The 16,599-nt window shown below is 41.1% G+C and overlaps 1 protein-coding gene across 14 annotated transcripts in view; it reads left to right on the top strand.

The window, feature by feature from the left end:
- The window catches only part of SGMS1 (sphingomyelin synthase 1), a 324,458-nt gene that overhangs the window by 290,454 nt on the left and 17,405 nt on the right, over positions 1-16,599 (top strand). For all 14 annotated transcript variants that reach the window (XM_043926716.1, XM_043926715.1, XM_043926711.1 and 11 more), the window contains one exon: positions 1,185-1,302. In XM_043926716.1, coding sequence (XP_043782651.1) covers positions 1,185-1,302 — 118 coding nt within the window. The remainder of the gene's footprint in view (positions 1-1,184; positions 1,303-16,599) is intronic.

The following is a 16,599-nucleotide window of genomic DNA, read 5'->3' as shown; positions in this document are numbered from 1 at the left end:
CTCCTCCAGCAACCAGACTTCAGTAGGAATGTCCATCCTGTGTAAAAATAGAGCTACCTTGTACAATTATGGAGCGACTAAGTGTTCAGTATCCTCAGAGGAAAGCCTGTTCATTGTTTCTAAAAATATTTGTGTTTAAGTCAGATTGCCCTGGGCCAAGGAAAAACTTGAACTTCTCAAGGCTGAGGAGGAGGAGACCCACAGGACTGAGATTTTGGCCTGTGGTAGAACAGGATAGAGCAGGTTGAAGTAGAGAGGGAAGGAACATTCTTGTCCAAGGAGACACTGAAGTTTGTACAACTTAATCTAGTTAAAGCCAAACCTACATGAGACTTACTATTAGGAGAAGCAATCAGACTCAATATACATGCTCACGTGTACATATCAAAGAATTTCGCCAGAACCATCAATAAATTTGAAATGGAAAAGATGCCTAATTCTTGCTTATTTGGTTATTCACCCACATAATCCATACACTTGTTGACTACCATTGTGCATAAATGGCAAAGATTGTCCATACCTTATTTCTCATGTTCTTATCCCTGATTAGGAGACCGATACTCATAGAGTGTCAGTAGCCTATCCCAAGGCCACATTGTTAGGAGAGAGAGGTGTGGGTTGGATGCTGTCAGTCAAACAGGCTCTTTTCTTGGCATCATGCTTCTTTGGAGATCAGCTAAGAATCAGTTTCTGGGATATACAGGTACAATGGTTTAATGCCTTTGACTCACTAAATGTCAGAAAAGTTTTGAATTCTCTTGGCATAAATTCATTACAATTTAATACCATTGTAATTTTCTGAGCATCTGTTTTATGACAGAAAAGACACTCCCTAAGTGTTTAACCACAGACCCTGACTCAGCTCTAGCCCATCAGTTTAAACCCTCCTTGTCCATCAGTTGAATGTCAACTGGTGTTTCAGGCCTCAGGAAGTCCCATTAATAGCAGTGGGGAGTGTTTTAAACTCCCTTGACCTTTAAGTTAATTTAAAACAAACAAACAAACAGAAAAACACAGTATCATTCTCAAAAGCCTCACCTTAATCTGTTCTTGGCTATAGTTTCAACGTTCTGATAGCAATCTCTCAGGTTGTTTGGGGGTTTGTATTGTTGGAGCACTGAAAACTTAAATGAACCTGCAGAATTTCATGACTGAGTGTCTGCCCTGTTTTTCCCTTTTTCTAGGTCTATTATTAGCAGAAGATTTTTCTGCATAGTTGGCACGCTGTACCTGTATCGGTGTATTACAATGTATGTAACCACACTCCCAGTACCCGGTATGCATTTCAACTGCTCTCCGAAGGTAAACCTTTCCTCACTGTAATTTCCCTTTTTGTTTTTTCTCATCTTGTTCAGGGGTCCTTTGATTTAGGCCAGAGGTGAAAATTTCTTTAGAATCAACCCCCCTTGCCTTCATCTGGGAACATTACTGAGCAATATAGTTAGGTGACCCCACTCCTTCTCAAAATTCCCAAACCCCGCCAGTGCTTCCCAGCTGGGGGAATATGTGGTCTAGTTAGTGTGATGGAAGCAGTTAAGCTTTATGTGTGGGTGTAGCTCTTTGGTTTCCTGCCAAACTTTTAAAATGTCATTCGCTCCCTTGTTAACAGCTCCAGAAGCTTTTATATGCTTTTTCCCTCTCTTAGATGGAAAGTTCGATTTCAAATAATATTTTTTCCTTCTTTCTATTAAGCCCTACAGTGGGAATCCAGAAGAACAGAGCTAGAGACACCATTCCTGTCTCCTCGCACCCTTTTGCTGTTCAGTTGCTCAGTCGTGTCCGACTCTTTGCGACTCCATGGACTGCAACATGCCAGGCTTCCTTGTCTTTCACTATGTCCCAGAGTTTGCTCAAACTCATGTCCTCTACCCACCAAATAAGATCTCTCCTCCCTGGTGGGGCACTTCACTGTCCTGATCTTCTCTAGTAGCAAATAAGCTTTTCTTTAAACTCTATTCCTCTCTCACTGTCTCTACCTTCCCATCAGATTCACCTAACACTCCTTACCCTAGCCTCTGCCTTGGCATAATTTCAACTGGGAAGATCATCATAACTTTATGAAAGAATTAGCAGATTTAGTTTTTGAAATATTTAACTGCATGAAAGCTCTTCAATGCAAAAAGAAGTAGAAACAGCTCATTTCCTCGATCTGGGTGGGAGAAAGTGTGGAATACTGTGATTGTATGTTTGAAATGTTTGGAAGCATTTCTTTGTATCACACTTGCGCTAGTGAAACACCCTTTCAGTTTCATTCATTTGCCCTTGTGTTCCTTCCATACAAGACATTCTTTTTGATAGAATCTTGGAAGAGGGCTGAAAAAAACCAATCCCTTGAAAGAAGGATTTTTAAAGTAGTGACTTTATCATTTGAAATTTTGGATTTGTTTAGGTCGCTTGCTTGTTGTGGGTCCCCTTCCTTCCTAGACCTAACATATGTGCTCAGAGGTATCTCGTTTCTTCCTCCACTCTTGCATTCTTGCTGCAATCTGTTTCTGTAACTAGAGAAGCCACCCTGGAGAATGAATGGTCCCAAGCTTCCATCATCTCCCTCAGCAGTCCTGCCTCCCTGCACCTCCTTCTTGCTCTTTCTTCAGCCGTTGTAGAGAAAGCCAGTCTCACACCTTCTTTATCCTCAGTGAAAACTTCAGCACTTTCCTGAAGCTCCTGACTCATAGGTTTCTTCTTGTCACTGAGGATCCAGTGATGTAGACTCCTGCAGTGAGGCTGGCTTGATAAGCAGTGTGTTTTCAGTAGTCAGTTTAGTTCAACCCTTAAAAAAAAAAAAAAAAAATCTGTGCATAGGAAGTTTTTCCACCAAGGAGCATGTCATACCGGTTTAGGTGGAAGTGGAGTCTGGTCAAGCCCATGTTGAAGATAGACCCAGCATCAAGGGGTCGTGCTGTGTAGCCTTTCTCCGAGATCTGGTTGCAGCCTATTTCTTCTTCTGACCTCTGCAGCTCCACTAGTCACCAGCAAACCCACTGTTGGTTAGCACTGGCACTTGCATCTTGAGTCATCAGCATTTTAACCAAGATCCTACAGTTAAAAATAGCTTGTGGGTTTTCTTGGTAAAGATAGAGGTTAACAGGAACTGTGTGCCCAACCAAACCCAAACATGTCACGTGTTTATCATGCTGTCAGAAATCCCAACTAGGGCTATCTTTCTGTGACAGTCTTCTGGAAATTGGAGTCTTTAAAGTGAAGTATACAGGAGGGAGTGAAATGTTAGCAAAAATTATTAGTAAAAACTCATTAAATCTAATTCTTTGGAGAACAGAGCTCATCTAAGAATGGGTTCAAATGACAATTTTTTATTCTGAAATTCTTCAACTGTATCCCAAGGAAGAGAAACCAGTATAAGGAAACTTCATATACTAACACCCAGATTCAGTTCTTATCAAGATTTGCTTACATTTGCTTCATCTTACTTTCTTTTTCTCTCTTGAAGTATTTTAAAACAAATCCCACACAGTGTTACTTTGTTGCTTCATTCATATTTAATATGCATCTAAATTTTTGGACATTTTATTTCATAACTTTAATTCTGTTGATACCTTCAGCACAATTAACCGTAATTTTTTGGTACTGGTAATTACTAGTTCATGGAATATCTTGATTGTCTTTAAAAATGTCCTTTTTAAAAAAACAGTTGATTTGTGTAAATTAGGATCCAAAGACTGTATATAACATTTAGTTGTTCTGTTAAGTCTCTACATTCTAGAGCAGTTCTTTCCTCCCTACCCTACCCTTTTTTAAATCCCATCAGTAACTGGTAGAGATCTAGCAGTTGTCCTGTAGAAGACACCACATTCTGGATTTATCTGTTTGTTTCTTTGTCATTCAATAAACTGCTTCCTCTCTCTTCCATATTTCCTCTAAATAGAAAGTTGTCGTGGAGACTTGATTCAGTCATTTTAATTTTTTGGCAAGAACACTTCATGGGTAAACGAGAGTGATTTCTGAAGCTAGACAGAAGAATTGGAAAAGGTCTTGAAGGCTTGGTGGTACCTCTTGGAGTCAGATCAAGCTTAAGAAATTGGAGGTGAGACAAGGGCCAGAATACCGCAGTGAGGAACAGTGTCCGAAGGGAGCAGAGGGGATTGCTAGAGAGATCCCAGAGACCAGCTTTGCCTGCCTTGGAGCCGTAACTGGGGCTGGGCTAGTTAGAACAGAAATGAACCTTACTGAAAGTCATCCAATCCAGTGTTTTGGTATCTTCGCCACCACCATCTTAATCAAATTCTCTCTGAACGTTTGCACAGAGAGGGAGTTATTACCTGTAACAATGCAAACCTGCCCAGCAGTAGAAAGAGCACTGGGGTCAGAGTGAGGGTGGTGTCACCTGGCACTTGCTGGTTGTGTGGCAGTTGCGTCTAACATCTCAGAGCTTCGGTCCCTTTGTTGGCAAGACAGGGCTTATGACACCTTTTGTATTGTCATAAGGAATTGTGAGAGTGAAAGAAGGCAGTGAATACGTGGGGTCTGTTGCTGTAAAAGGCTGTACGGAAGGAAGAAAGCTTTTGGTGTCACCATCGTGTTTTCCTCCCTAGACTGTGATTCATCCCCTGAAAATGTATTTAACGTGCATTAAGCACCTGCTGTGACTGAGGTACTGGTGAGCAAAGTTGACGGAAGTCCCTGCCTTTGTAGAAAATGCCTGAAGACCACCTCAGCCAAACTTGCATCTTATATAATGTGGGAAATGCTGTTATATGAGGGCCTTAGGCTAAGCCACTGGCCCTAGGGATAGGGAGGAGGAGACCCATCTGAGCAGTATTTAAGCAGCTGAATCAGAACAACTTAGCAATACATTTGATACAGGGAATGAGGAGAGAAAGGAAGGATTTCAAAGGCGACTTTAGATTAAACAAATAGAGATTGAGGTACTTGCGAGACATCTAATTGGTGGTATCCAGGCCAATGAATAGTGTGCGTCTGAAGTTGAGGGGGAAATCAGTGCTAGAAATTAAATATTTGTGATTCATCATATCCTGGATGGGATGGATGTGGATGAAAAGGCCCAGAGACAGGACATAAAAGTTGAGGCTTCCAGAACTGGGTATCCCCTGACTTGAGACACCATCCAAGGCCTGTCGGCTGGTGGATACTCTTAATGATTATCAATTATCATTAAACTCCAAGGGTAGAGAGTTGATCTTTAGAATATGGTTTCATTTAACATAGGCGTGTGAACTTAAACTTGATTCTGTCATCATACAAAGCTCTATAATTAGTATATTTAATTCTTCTCTTAACGTCATTCTCAAAACATATGGCTTCTAAGAAAAATGTTCCCACAGGTATACAATATTAATTATAAATATCATCCCTAGTGCTCATTCATTTGATGGCAGTGTTCTCTTTACTTCATAAAATGTTACAGCTCAAGGAAGTAATTGTTGTGTGAAATGATGAGGTGAGGAAGAGAAGGAGGCATGTCATCAAATACTCCTGTAACAGAGATGAGCCGCTGGGGCGTGGGATGGGAAGGAGGCTTTCACTTCCTCGGTCAGGAGCTTCTGGGAGGCATTTGACTAGTGTCCCAGTATGTGACGTGCTGGGCTTAGGAGGTGGCCAAGTTTGTGACCTCTTGATTACCCCTTGTTAATAATCTCAGCACAGCTTTTCTCCAAGGAGCATGTATCCAAACCAGAAAACACCCTCTTGTCATCATTTCCAACTTTCTAGGATTCAGTTTTTAAAAACAAACAAACAAAAAAATACAGAAGCATTCTTCTCTGTCCTAAGACTTCTGTAAGAAAAATGTTGCTGTTTAGCAGACTCTATAAGGAAAAAAAAATCCACATCTACCCCAGGCCCCAGATACACAGATACACTAATTTTATTTAAAGAGAGGGTATAACTTATGCTGTTTTCAACTCTCATTTTAATAATCACATGTGTTAATCAAGTGGCTGCACTTTAAAGTGAGATTCACATTGGTTCTGTTTTTTGGTCTCCATGGTGACCTTAGATTTGAAAACCTTCAAAAAAGAGAGTTATGTTCCCGCCTGGGTACTTAGCTGGCTAATGCCTTAATCTGACATGGTGTTTTCAGTGAAATAATTCTCTTGAACTTCAAAGATATGTCTTTTTATTTTTCCTTTCAACGTACTTGAACATAGCCCGTTGGACAAGGGTTATGTTTGGGTGGCATCTGAGATTAATTGTTCAGTGGAGCAGTAAAATACACATGTAATAACAGAGAGATCTTTGTATTCTTTACTGCCACTGTCAGCGTTTGTGTGTGTGTGTGTGTGTGTGTGTGTGTGTGTGGCACAAATTAGACGATCAAAGCACTCCTTCAGTTCGCTGCTAAGCCACGGTGTAGTAATTCTCCCCCTGCCGGGTCTCTTTACTGGCACGTGTTCAGTCTTATAAGACACAGGATTCATTGCTTTTCAGGATTTTTTAATCTTTTTAAGTTCTTTCCTGCTTTCTTAGGTAGCAGCTTGAGTGTTCGAAAGCTGCCCTCCTAGCTGACAAATTGTGATACTCTGATTAGCTTCTGCTAACCTTATCTGCATTTCAGAGTATAGCTTGTGTTCTGCTACCAAAATAACTTTATGTCATCCCAGTGAATTGTGTGGAACTTGAATTGTCACTGCTGGATTTTACCTGATGTTCTGCTTGCCTCCCAGCTTCTTTTCATCAGTATAGTTTTCATTTTGTTCACTCTCATTTTTATAAAAAAATTCTTGCTTATGATTTCCGATATCCTCCTCCATTCCAAGTCTCCTGTTCACTTTCCTTTTTCTCTCTCCACTCTTCTCTTCCTTTTTCAGGAATGAAACAGAAAAAATAAAGAAATGTACTAAGTCACATATTTTTTTCTTTAAAAAAAGATTTTTTTCCTCCGTTTTAAAGAAACTCTTCAGTTGTTACAGAGACATTGTTAAAAAAAAAAATTATACACTCTCAGCCTTATGTTTCAATATATTTCTTAGTTCTTTATGCATATTTTTCTTGCATAGTTCTAATCATCCTTTCTTTGCAGTTATTCCTGTGTCATTATAGTTAATGTTTGTTATATGCATTTTTACATGATCTTATAAACCTTCTAAATGGTTTTAGTTTATGAGAAATCACCAGGGATCGTGAGGCAGAGAGAGTATAGATGACTTCTTTTCATAAACAAGCAGATTGCTAACTTCCGTTTTTTTAAGATTCATTCATTTATCTATTTTTTTGGCTGTGCTGGGTCTTCGTCGCTGCATGTAGGCTTTCTCTAGTTGCTGTGAGCAGATGGGCAGCTCTAGTTGTGGTGCACAGACTTATTGCAGTGGCTTCTCTTCTGAAACACAGGCTCTCGGCATGTGGACTCAGTTGCAGCTCCAGGGCTCTAGAACATGGGCTCAGTGGTTGTGGCACATGGGCTTAATTGTGGCTCGGTATGTGGGATCTTCCTGGACCAAGGATGGAACCGATGTCCCTTGCATTACAAGGCAGATTCTTAACCATTGAACCACCAGCAAAGCCCAGATTGCTGATTTCTGAAAAAACATTTCTAGAGGACTTGTCCTGTGTGGGGTAAATTTTGAGGGTACAGATGTATCAGTCAGTCACAAAATATGAAGTGAAAGTTGCTCAGTTGTGTCTGATTCTTTGGGACCCCATGGACTATGCAGTCCATGGAATTCAGGCCAGAATACTGGAGTGGGTAGCCTTCTCTCAGATCCCTTCTCTAAGGGCTCTTCCCAACCTAGGGATTGAACCCAGGTCTCCCACATTGCAGGTAGATTCTTTGCCAGCTGAGCCACCAGGAAAGCCCAAGAATACTGGAATGGGTAGCCTATCCCTTCTCCAGTGGATCTTCCCAACCCAGGAATCAAACCAGAGTCTCCTGAACTGCAGGCAGATTCTTTACCAGCTGAGCTACCATGGAAGCCCGTATCAAACCAGTTAGTCCTAAAGGATATCAACCCTGAATATTCATTGGAAGGACTGATGCTGAAGCTGAAACTCCAATACTTTGGCCACCTGATGTGAAGAGCTGACTCATTGGAAAAGACCCTGATGCTGGGAATGATTGGGGACAAGAGGAGAAGGGGACGACAGAGCATGAGATGGTTGGATGACATCACTGACTTGATGGACATGAATTGAAGCAAATTCTGGGAGATGGTGAAAGACAGGAAAGCCTGGTGTGCTGCAGTCCATGGGGTCACAAAGAGTTGGACACAACTGAGTGACTGAACCACAACAAATGTATCAGACAAATGGGCATCCAGAAACCGTGACAGACATGTAACGTGTAAGATTACTCTCTGACTACAGTCCTCACTCTAACAGACGTTTGGAGTTCAGTTGCCATGGAAACAGGGAAGAAGGTGGCAAACTCTCCTGGGATTGTTGGCTCTACTCAGTGGGTGCTGTCCAAGCCAAGTCTGAAACAGATGAGAGGCAGTTGGCCAAATGGAGTTGATTGCTCGGTGGAGAAAACAGAGAGGGTGTGAAAGGGAGTCTGAGGACGCAGTAAAGTTAGACACACCTGGCATGTGATCCTGTGGGCTGCGTGGCCAGAGATTAAGCCAGAGAGGGAAGCTGTGGGCAGATTTTCAGAAGTCTGGTCATTCTTTCCAAGGAGTCTGGCCACAGGAAACAGAGAAAGGTTGAAGCAGGGAATCTGATGTGATGACATCTGTCTCTTAGAAAGCCATCTCTCTTGTAATATGGAAAGTATGCTGTTTGGGAGGTGGGGAAGGAGATAGACTTCGAGTAGTGCCAGTTTATGTGTACCTGTTTTCATGCCAGGTATGATTCAGGATGCTTTTTCATTGCATTCTCACAGTCGTGAATGAGAGGAAGTTGCAGTTGGTCCAGAGATGCTGGACCTGGCTGTTGTCTTGCGGGAACTAAGTGGCAGAGGCAAGAAGTTCGGCCTTGTCTCTGTTCATGGCACTTCATGTGAGGGAGACATACAAAGCTGCTTTTGTGCAGTTTTTTCTGAATTTAGAGAAGAGGAAGATCTAGACCAGGGCAGACATGGGGAAGGTGACAAAGGTTTCCTACATGGCAGCGGCCATCTAGTGTGAAGAGAGAGAGTGTTCACCAAAGACATCCAGAAGAGCTGCAGAGGTGACGCTGTATGACTGCATGAGGCACGATCCAGAGTACAGGCAGATGGACAACAAGAGCTTCATCCCAAGGAAGTTTCCAGATCTTTCCAGATCTTTCCAGACACTACAGGCTAGTGGATTAGACTCAGAAGCCATACTGTCCTGCTTGAGAGACTCCCACAGGCCACGTCTGAGACAGTTTGAGCATCACAATGGAATTATGACAGTAATTATACATTAATAAGAAATGTTTAAAAAATTAGTGATAAGGGAGAAGAAATTAACTACTAGATATTAAAGAAATACTGGAAATAGTCTCCATTTTTGAAGCACTGTAGTAATATTTTAAACAAAAATCATCAATAGATGCTAAAAACCATTGGGTGAACGATGGGGCACCACAATGTTTAAATCATTTCAAAAAGTCACATACAGCTTATTAATAATAAAGGGGCAAAGTTGTGTATTTGGTTGAGAAGTCTCTCAGACATTCTGGCAGCCACCTGATAAACCAGCTGCAGGACAAGCGATACCAGACGTTCTTTGATTTGATACATTGGGTGGGCACATCATTCTGTGTATTCCTACCAGTAACATTTAACCTGAATTTAAACATAAGGAAACAATCAGATAAAACTAAGTGGAAGGGCATTATATTAAAAAAAACAAAACTAGACTGCACTCTTTAAAAATTGTCATTAAAAAGTGACTGAGAAACTGTAGTAGAACAAGAAAATTTAAGAGGGTGACAGGTACCCTCAATTCATCTCCTCTGATTGGATCCTTGATTTGGGGGGAAGCTATACAGGACATTGTTGAAACTGTGGGGGTGTCTGAATAAGGATGTGTGTTAACCCCAGTGGTATTGTATCATTGTTAAGTTTTCATGAGTGTGATTATAGAAGAAAATGTCCTTGTTGGCACCTTTAAAGGTGAAGTGTCATAATTATTCAACTTAATTCTCATGTGGCCCAGGGGAAAAAATAGGAGAAAGAGGAGAAGCAAATGTGGGAAACCACTGATAATTGATGAGTCTGAGTGAAGAGTCTAAGGATGTTCGTTCTTTTCTTTAGATTTACACATTTTCAAAGCAAACATCTGAGGGAATATTTTTTCACTTCATGACCAGGTAGGCTAAAGGACCTAAGTGGTAATTTTTGTTGAAGGGAAATGTTACCTGACTGACATAATGGATTTCTTTAATGTGGCAAATAAGTATCTGGATAAATGCAAATCCATAGCTGACCTTTATTTAAGATTTTATGAAGCTTTTGATAAGTCTCATTACTGAAGGCCATGACAGAATTTTTTATGTTTTTTCTGGGGGAAAAGGGAGGTTGATTGAGGATTAGTGTTTTGCTGCTGGTAATTATTTCAAATGGGGTTCCCTGGTGGCTCAGTGGTAAAGAATCTGCCTGCAGTGTAGGAGACATGGGCTTGATCCCCGAGTCAGGAAGATCCCCTGGAGAAGGAAATGGCAAACCATTTCCAGTATTCTTTCCTGGAGAATCCCATCGACAGAGGAGTCCATGGGGTCACTAAAGAATCAGTCACAACTTAGTGACTAAACAACAAATAAATTATTTAAAGACCCCCTCCCCACATGGCCTACCTGGCATAGGAACTGATGGTTATGTTGGATAATGGAGCAGAAACAAACCCCTCAGAACTTAGTGGAAGGAAAGTGTTTTTTCAAAGTTGTATGTCTGTGTTCTAAGAGGGCATGCATAGGGGAATCTCCCTACTTCAGATCATTTGAGGTGATATAATATTTGCAGATGAAACTAAATCTTTCCAGGGGTGAAACTAAATCTTTCAGATTACCATCTGAGGAAGAATTCATAGAAATGATCACAGATGAACATGCATGAGGGCTGTGTATTTAAAAAGAGAACAATCCAAATTTCACTTCTTGGCTGCTAGGCATTGAGTTCTTACTTAAGGAACCTCTCGCCCAAAAGATGGACCTAACTCAGTCATTGTAATGCTGTCTGATATTATCTGTATAGCTCTTTATAATTTTAGCAATCACTTTTACAAACATTATCTCCGTTTGATGGTGAGGAGGTAGTGTTGTCACCATTTAACAGATGAGAGAACTGGAGCTAGAGTGGATAAAATGGTTTGTCCAGAGCCACCTGGATAGCTAGCCCAAAACTGGACTATGCGCCTTGTCATTCTTTTTTTGTTGTTTTAATTGGAGGATTCTTGCTTTACAGTATTGTGCGGGTTTCTGCCATGCATCAACAGCCACGTGTCTCCTCCCTCCTCAGCCTCCCTCCCATGCCCCCCCACCCCCATCCCACCCCTCTAGGTTGTCACAGAGCACCAGGCTGAGCTCCCTGCATCACACACAAATATGAAAGTAAACTTGGAGATCTTTGGAGCATCCCTCCCATACAGCACAATATAAAGCCAGGAAAGTTAAAATCAAATTGCAAACACCTTGTTTAAGAAGGCGGAAGATATGCAATTTGTTTGTGAAAGATTCCTATAAAAATAACTTTTAGAAATGAGAAGTTTGATTTAAGTGAAAAAGCAATGAGAAATCTTTAGTGAATAATGAACAAGGTTTTTAAACTATTCAGCTATATTGAATGTCATGTGTAAAATAAAGCCTGCCTAGCTGATTTTTCAGGGCTGCTGGTAAGATGAGGCATTGGTAAGAGGCAAAGATTATATTAAAAAGCACTCACTTTCAGCCCTTCCTTCAAGTTATCCCAAAGCCCTGGATTCATGCATTGTTGTTTGATGAGTTTGGGTTCCAGGTTCTCCCTCTCCTGCCAGCAGGTGGTGAAGCATAAGTGAAAGTCCTGGCTTTTCAGATGTAGTTAAGAGATGGGCAAGTGCACAAGGCCATCCGCCCAATGAATGGTGTTAACAGCCCATTACTAGAGAGCTGTGTACTCAGCATTGAAAACATACTTGGGGGAACCTGCGTTTAGTAACCAAAGGCTCACTGGTTCGAACCCCTCTGGAGTGGTCTTTCTCATTCAGAAGCCTCTCCCTCTGCCTTCTGCTCTCTGTTTCTATGTCCTGTATTGCTTAAGTGATTTGGCCAGTTTCCTTAATTTCTTGACCTTGTATTAGAAGTCAAAGAAAACTGCTTTGTTTTTACTGAAAAGTGATTTTCCTCTGATCCTGGGAGAGGGAGACCATCATTCACATAAGCATGTAGATACAAGAACTTGTCGCAGCTTTGAAGTGCCCACTGAGGAAGTGCTTGTGTGAACCTCCCCCAAATATCTCTTGCTTTCAGAAATGAACACTTGAAAGCCTCCTGGTGGGGAGGTTACAGCTCCAGGGACACTCCATCCTCTTTTCCACTGAACATAACCCACAACACAGGCCATGATGTCTGGAGCAGCTCTTTGATGACTCTGGAAAATGGTAGTGGGCAGAGTGGAGAAGGGAACTGAAATGAGAAGTGAGAAGAATCCAGCTGGGAGTCTCCTGTTTTTGTTGCTCCTGCTTCTTCCTCTTCCCCTCCCCCTCCCTTCCCTCCTCCCTCTTCCTCCTTTACCCTCCTTCCTCTTCCCCCTTCTCTTCCCCCTCCTCTTCTGTCATCCCCCCCCACCCCGCCTCTTCTGTTTTCTTCCTATATCTTCTGCCTCTACTCAAAGGTAGCATACATCTCAGAACTGCACAACTCCAAGGGACTTGAATGGAAGTTAACCTTGGGGCAGAGACCAGGAGAATCTCTACAAATTCTCTTGCAAACTATGCTAACATGTAGTGTGTACATCCTAGACTTTTTCTGTGCGTGTTGTTTTTTTAACAGTGATACTTATACCAAACATTTTGTTTTGTCTTTTCCTCTTGGTAGAAGAAAATATTTATGATATTTTACTTACTACATAGTCACCGTATACTTATTTTTGAGTAATATATTTAAGTTATCATTATAGCCTAGTTCAGTGTGCTTAAATTGCTATAGTATACTTCTGAATTACTTCAGATTCTGGTTCATTAGGTCCTGAGAGGGTACAGACACACCTCATTTTATTGAACTTCACTTTATTCAGTTCAGTTCAGTCGCTCAGTCGTGTCTGACTCTTTGCGACCCCATGAATCACAGCACTCCAAGCCTCCCTGTCTATCACCAACTCCCAGAGATCACCCAAACTCATGTGCATTGAGTTGGTGATGCCATCCAGGCATCTCATCCTCTGTCGTCCCCTTCTTCTCCTGCCCCCAATCCCTCCCAGCATCAGGGTCTTTTCCTATGAGTCAACTCTTCTCATGAGGTGGCCAAAGTATTTTCAGCCTCAGCATCAGTCCTTCCAATGAACACCCAGGACTGGTCTCCTTTAGGATGGACTGGTTGGATCTCCTTGCAGCGCAAGGGACTCTCAAGAGTCTTCTCCAACACCACAGTTCAAAAGCATCAATTCTTTGGCTCTCAGCTTTCTTCACAGTCCAACTCTCGCATCCATACATGACCACTGGAAAAACCATAGCCTTGACCAGACAGACCTTTGTTGGCAAAGTAATGTCTCTGCTTTTTAATATGCTGTCTAGGTTGGTCATAACTTTCCTTCCAAGCAGTAAGCATCTTTCAGTTTCATGGCTGCACTCACCATCTATAGTGATTTTGGAGCCCCCCAGAATAAAGTCAGCCACTGTTTCCATTGTTTCCCCATCTATTTCCCATGAAGTGATGGGACCAGATGCCATGATCTTGGTTTTCTGAATGTTGAATTTTAAGCCAACTTTTTCACTCTCCTCTTTCACTTTCATCAAGAGGCTTTTTATTTTTTATTTTTTTTCATTTATTTTTATTAGTTGGAGGCTAATTATTTTACAGTATTGTAGTGGTTTTTGTCATACATTGACATGAATCAGCCATGGATTTACATGTATTCTCCATCCTGATCCCCCCTCCCGCCTCCCTCTCTACCCGATCCCTCTGGGTCTTCCTAGTGCACCAGGCCCGAGCACTTGTCTCATGCACCCAACCTGGGCTGGTGATCTGTTTCACCATAGATAATATACATGTTTCGATGCTGTTCTCGCGAAACATCCCACCCTCGCCTTCTCCCACATAGTCCAAAAGTCTGTTCTGTAAATCTGTGTCTCTTTCTCTGTTTTGCATATAGGGTTATCATTACCATCTTTCTAAATTCCATGTATATGTGTTAGTATACTGTAACAGTCTTTATCTTTCTGGCTTACTTCAGTCTGTATAATGGGCTCCAGTTTCATCCATCTCATTAGAACTGACTCAAATGAATTCTTTTTAATGGCTGAGTAATATTCCATGGTGTATATGTACCACAGCTTCCTTATCCATTCATCTGCTGATGGGCATCTAGGTTGCTTCCATGTCCTGGCTATTATAAACAGTGCTGCAATGAACATTGGGGTGCACGTGTCTCTTTCAGATCTGGTTTCCTCAGTGTGTATGCCCAGCAGTGGGATTGCTGGGTCATATGGCAGTTCTAGTTCCAGTTTTTTAAGAAATCTCCACACTGTTCTTCATAGTGGCTGTACTAGTTTGCAGTCCCACCAACAGTGTAAGAGGGTTCCCTTTTCTCCACAGCCTCTCCAGCATTTATTGCTTGTAGACTTTTGGATAGCAGCCACCCTGACTGGCATGTAATGGTACCTCATTGTGGTTTTGATTTGCATTTCTCTGATAATGAGTGATGTTGAGCATCTTTTCATGTATTTGTTAGCCATCTGTATGTCTTCTTTGGAGAAATGTCTGTTTAGTTCTTTGGCCCACTTTTTGATTGGGTCATTTATTTTTCTGGACTTGAGCAGCAGGAGTTGCTTGTATATTATTGAGATTAATCCTTTGTCTCCTGCTTCGTTTGCTATTATTTTCTCCCAATCTGAGGGCTGTCTTTTCACCTTGCTTATAGTTTCCTTTGTTGTGCAAAAGCTTTTAAGTTTCATTAGGCCCCATTTGTTTATTTTTGCTTTTATTTCCAATATTCTGGGAGGTGGGTCATAGAGGATCCTGCTGGGATTCATGTCGGAGAGTGTTTTGCCTATGTTCTCCTCTAGGAGTTTTATAGTTTCTGGTCTTACATTTAGATCTTTAATCCATTTTGAGTTTATTTTTGTGTGTGGTGTTAGAAAGTGTTCTAGTTTCATTCTTTTACAAGTGGTTGACCAGTTTTCCCAGCACCACTTGTTAAAGAGGTTGTCTTTTTTCCATTGTATATCCTTGCCTCCTTTGTCGAAGATAAGGTGTCCATAGGTATGTGGATTTATCTCTGGGCTTTCCATCCTGTTCCATTGATCTATATTTCTGTCTTTGTGCCAGTACCATACTGTCTTGATGACTGTGGCTTTGTAGTAGAGCCTGAAGTCAGGCAGGTTGATTCCTCCAGTTCCATTCTTCTTTCTCAAGATTGCTTTGGCTATTCGAGGTTTTTTGTATTTCCATACAAATTGAGAAATTATTTGGTCTAGTTCTGTGAAAAATACCGTTGGTAGCTTGATAGGGATTGCATTGAATCTATAGATTGCTTTGGGTAGTATAGCCATTTTGACAATATTGATTCTTCCAATCCATGAGCACGGTATATTTCTCCATCTGTTTGTGTCCTCTTTGATTTCTTTCATCAGTGTTTTATAGTTTTCTATGTATAGATCTTTTGTTTCTTTAGGTAGATATACTCCTAAGTATTTTATTCTTTTTGTTGCAATGGTGAATGGTATTGTTTCCTTAAGTTCTCTTTCTGTTTTCTCATTGTTAGTGTATAGGAATGCAAGGGATTTCTGTGTCTTAATTTTATATCCTGCAGCTTTACTATATTCGTTGATTACCTCTAGTAATTTTTTTGGTAGAGTCATTAGGGTTTTCTATGTAGAGGATCATGTCATCTGCAAACAACGAGACTTTCACTTCTTCTTTTCCTATCTGGATTCCTTTTACTTCTTTTTCTGCTCTGATTGCTGTGGCCAAAACTTCTAAAACTATGTTGAATGGTAGTGGTGAGAGTGGGCACCCTTGTCTTGTTCCTGATTTTAGGGGAAATGCTTTCAATTTTTCACCATTGAGGGTAATGCTTACTGTTGGTTTGTCATATATAGCTTTTATTATGTTGAGGTATGTTCCTTCTATTCCTGCTTTCTGGAGAGTTTTAATCATAAATGGGTGTTGAATTTTGTCAAAGGCTTTCTCTGCATCTATTGTGATAATCATATGGTTTTTCTCTTTCAATTTGTTAATGTGTATTACATCGATTGATTTGTAGATATTAAAGAATCTTTGCATTCCTGGGATAAAGCCCACTTGGTCATGGTGTATGATTTTTTTTAATATGTTGTTGGATTCTGTTTGCTAGAATTTTGTTAAGGATCTTTGCATCTATGTTCATCAGTGATATTGGCCTGTAGTTTTCTTTTTTTGTGGCATCTTTGCCTGGTTTTGGAATTAGGGTGATGGTGGCCTCATAGAACGAGTTTGGAAGTTTACCTTCTCCTGCAGTTTTCTGGAAGAGTTTGAGTAAGATAGGTGTTAGCTCTTCTCTAAATTTTTGGTAGAATTCAGCTGTGAAGCCATCTGGTCCTGGGCTTTTGTTTG

The sequence above is a fragment of the Cervus elaphus genome, chromosome 15 (genome assembly GCF_910594005.1).
Source record: "Cervus elaphus chromosome 15, mCerEla1.1, whole genome shotgun sequence".
Taxonomy (NCBI): Eukaryota; Metazoa; Chordata; class Mammalia; order Artiodactyla; family Cervidae; genus Cervus; species Cervus elaphus.
This window is presented reverse-complemented; position numbering and strand designations above follow the sequence as displayed.